The 2,783-nt window shown below is 53.0% G+C and overlaps 1 protein-coding gene across 1 annotated transcript in view; it reads left to right on the forward strand.

Annotated features, from left to right (window-relative positions):
- Positions 1 to 2,783, forward strand: part of DOCK2 (dedicator of cytokinesis 2) — a 424,501-nt gene that overhangs the window by 398,147 nt on the left and 23,571 nt on the right. The window contains exons 42-43 of the mRNA XM_007447828.1: positions 798 to 879; positions 2,325 to 2,409. Of these exons, the coding sequence (XP_007447890.1) occupies positions 798 to 879; positions 2,325 to 2,409 (167 nt within the window). The remainder of the gene's footprint in view (positions 1 to 797; positions 880 to 2,324; positions 2,410 to 2,783) is intronic.

The raw sequence follows: 2,783 nt of genomic DNA on the forward strand, positions 1-2,783 counted from the left end.
CTCTTTCCCACTGAGCCTGGACATGGCCTTACATTCCTGCCCCAGACGGTTACTCTCAAACTTTCAGAGTTGGAGTACAAAATGAATGTATTTGCCTTCTCTAAAGCAGTGCTTCTCAAACTGGAGCATGCATATGAATCACCTGAGTATCATAAAATACAGACTCTGATTCAGTAGGTCTGAGGTGGGACCTGAGATTCACCAGTTCTAACAAGCTCTCAGGTGATGGTGATGCTGCTGGTCAGAGGGCTGCACTGAATAGAAGTCTGGAATCAAAGAACCCTGAGCTTAGGGTTAAAAGACCCCAATACAGGCCCTTGCTCTGTGCTCACAAGCTGTGTGACCTTCAACAGGTTGTCCAGCTTCTTTGACCTTGATGTCCTTGTCTCTGGAAAGTATGATTTACGTTAACGACGCTGCTCCGCAAAACCGGAGAGATGAAAGGAGACCGTGGGGAGACGTGTGCTGCAGTCGATGGACAGCTATAAATGCATTAGGCGTTATTCTTGTTAATGATAATAATATAGCAATGGTAATATAATTAAGGACTACTAACCAACTGTTAGCAGAGGCTGAGCCCTGGCATGGGTTGCAAGTGGCGGGCAGCTCTGACAAGGACCACGGTGACTGCTAACCGGTCACAAGGACCTAGTTGGCAGCCAGCACCCTGAGGTTGGTCACTCGTTAAAAACTTGGGCCCAGAAGGACTGTCCTGGGAGGTCTCACCTGGGACCTGCTGTGCTTGGAACTGTCCCCCCGACCGAGACGTTGTGAGCTCTTAACTGCAGGAATCACAGACATCCAGTGTTTCACTGTCCAGCCCGTCTTGGATGAACACCCAAGGTTCAAGAATAAGCCGGTGCCTGACCAGATTATGAAGTAAGCCCCACAGCTCAGGGGAGGGAGTGTTGGGGAGGAGCATCCCATGGGGCTGCCAAGCCAAGCTGGTGGCAGGACAGGCCGTGGTGTCTTCTAGTTCCTTCCCTATCTTAGCCAGCCTGTCCTCCCTTTTCCTCTTGGGAGAAGCATCACCTCTCCCATGACCCCTCTGGGCTCTGCCCCTGAAAAGGCTGACACCAGAGATGGCCAGCGGGGGAGCGAGGGGTGAGGCTCCCCTTGTGGCAGAGCGAGTCCGCAGGAAGCAGCGGTGGGCTTCGCTGAAGTGGACGCGGAGAGCCGGTTGCTCAGGTTGATCCCAGAGTGGCTCCAGAAATCCACAGCCAGAGAGCATGGGCAGACAGACGGGCAGGCAGGTGGGGGACAGAGGGACGGTGCTCAGGCCGAGCACTTTCTCCAGAGGGACATCTTTTAGGCATTTGTTAAGGTCGTGCATTGACAACGGTTGTGTTCAGATTACGAGGTAAAAAGGGGACATTAGAGGAATTCCCTGGCTGTCCAGTGGTTAGGACTCGGCACTTTCACTGCTGAGGGCCCGGGTTTAATCCCTGGTTGGGGAACCCACAAGTTGTGAGGCACAACTAAAAATCCCACAAGTTGTGAGGCACAGCAAAAAAATAAAATAAAATAAAATAAAAAATAAATAATGAAATAAAATAGGGGACATTAGAGGAAAAGCAGCATGAAGGCAGGTGTGATCTGTTTAATGCCAGATCGCAAGGTCAGGGATGAGGCAACAAAGCAGGGCATCTGTGGGATCTGCGGGGCACCACGCTGCCCCCTCCGAGCTGTCTGGCTCACCCCACTCAGGCCCAGGCACCCAGTTTAGCACCTTGAGTGGCTTAGGAAAAGGCCTCTCTTCTGGGAAGACCCGTTGGAAGCAGGAGCTCCTTTGTGAGAGGAAAGGCCTGTTCCTGCGGGGAGAAGCAGCCTCACGCCAGTGCAGGCGGCTGAGCAGATACGCAAGCTCAGCTTGGAGCTCAGCCTCCCGTCACCTCTCGGCCAGGCACCCTTGGGCAGGGGATGACCACCATGCAGCTAGCACCATGCCCTGCTGGCCCTGACGTTAGAACCGCCCTAGAGGTTCAAGGGAGAGTGATTTGGGGGATGGCTGGGACACCTAAAGAGATCCTTGGAAGATACCCCTGGGACATTAGCCTAGGACCTTAGATGTATCCAGACCCTTCATCGAGATCACAAGAAACAATAACCCAGGCACCACTGTGTGCATTAGTGATAGAATTCCAACTTTGGGGGTACCCTACGGGGTGCTATGCTTCTAAATCATCTTACAAGGAAAGCCTGGTTTTAAATGTTGCAGCGAGGACTCTGCCAGAGCTGGAGTTTACCGTAGTGGGCCTCCCTGGACAGTACAGGGTCGGGTCAGGTTTTGCTATCAGGAGCCTCAGCCTCTTCCTGTCTTGCAGCTTTTATAAGTCCAACTACGTGCAGAAGTTCCACTACTCCCGGCCAGTGCGCAGGGGGACCGTTGACCCTGAGAATGAGTTTGCCGTAAGTATCTCCCCTCCCCTCCCCTTTGGCAGCCTTGATCATTGCCCAGGGCCTCCTTTACCAACCAGAGCCTGCACCTGCCAGAATCAGAATTGGGAGGGCATCTGATCCAAAGCCAAAGGAAGGAACACTAACTTCCATTGGTACGATGGCACCCATTCTCCAGGCTCTTCCATTGGGTTAGCCTTCTCATTTCTCGAGCCTCTCCACTCTCTAGATACGACCCAGGCCTGGCATGAGATGCACCTTTCAACCACAGGGAGTTCACAGTCCCCAGTGTCACTGTGTGTTTCCCAGCCAGGACCTACCTGTCTTCTATTCTCGAGGGCCGAGGCTGGCGTGAGGAGACAGCTCCAAGTCTCTCTCAGCTCTTT

Source organism: Lipotes vexillifer, unplaced genomic scaffold (genome assembly GCF_000442215.2).
Source record: "Lipotes vexillifer unplaced genomic scaffold, Lipotes_vexillifer_v1.1 scaffold370, whole genome shotgun sequence".
In the NCBI taxonomy this organism is placed as follows: Eukaryota; Metazoa; Chordata; class Mammalia; order Artiodactyla; family Lipotidae; genus Lipotes; species Lipotes vexillifer.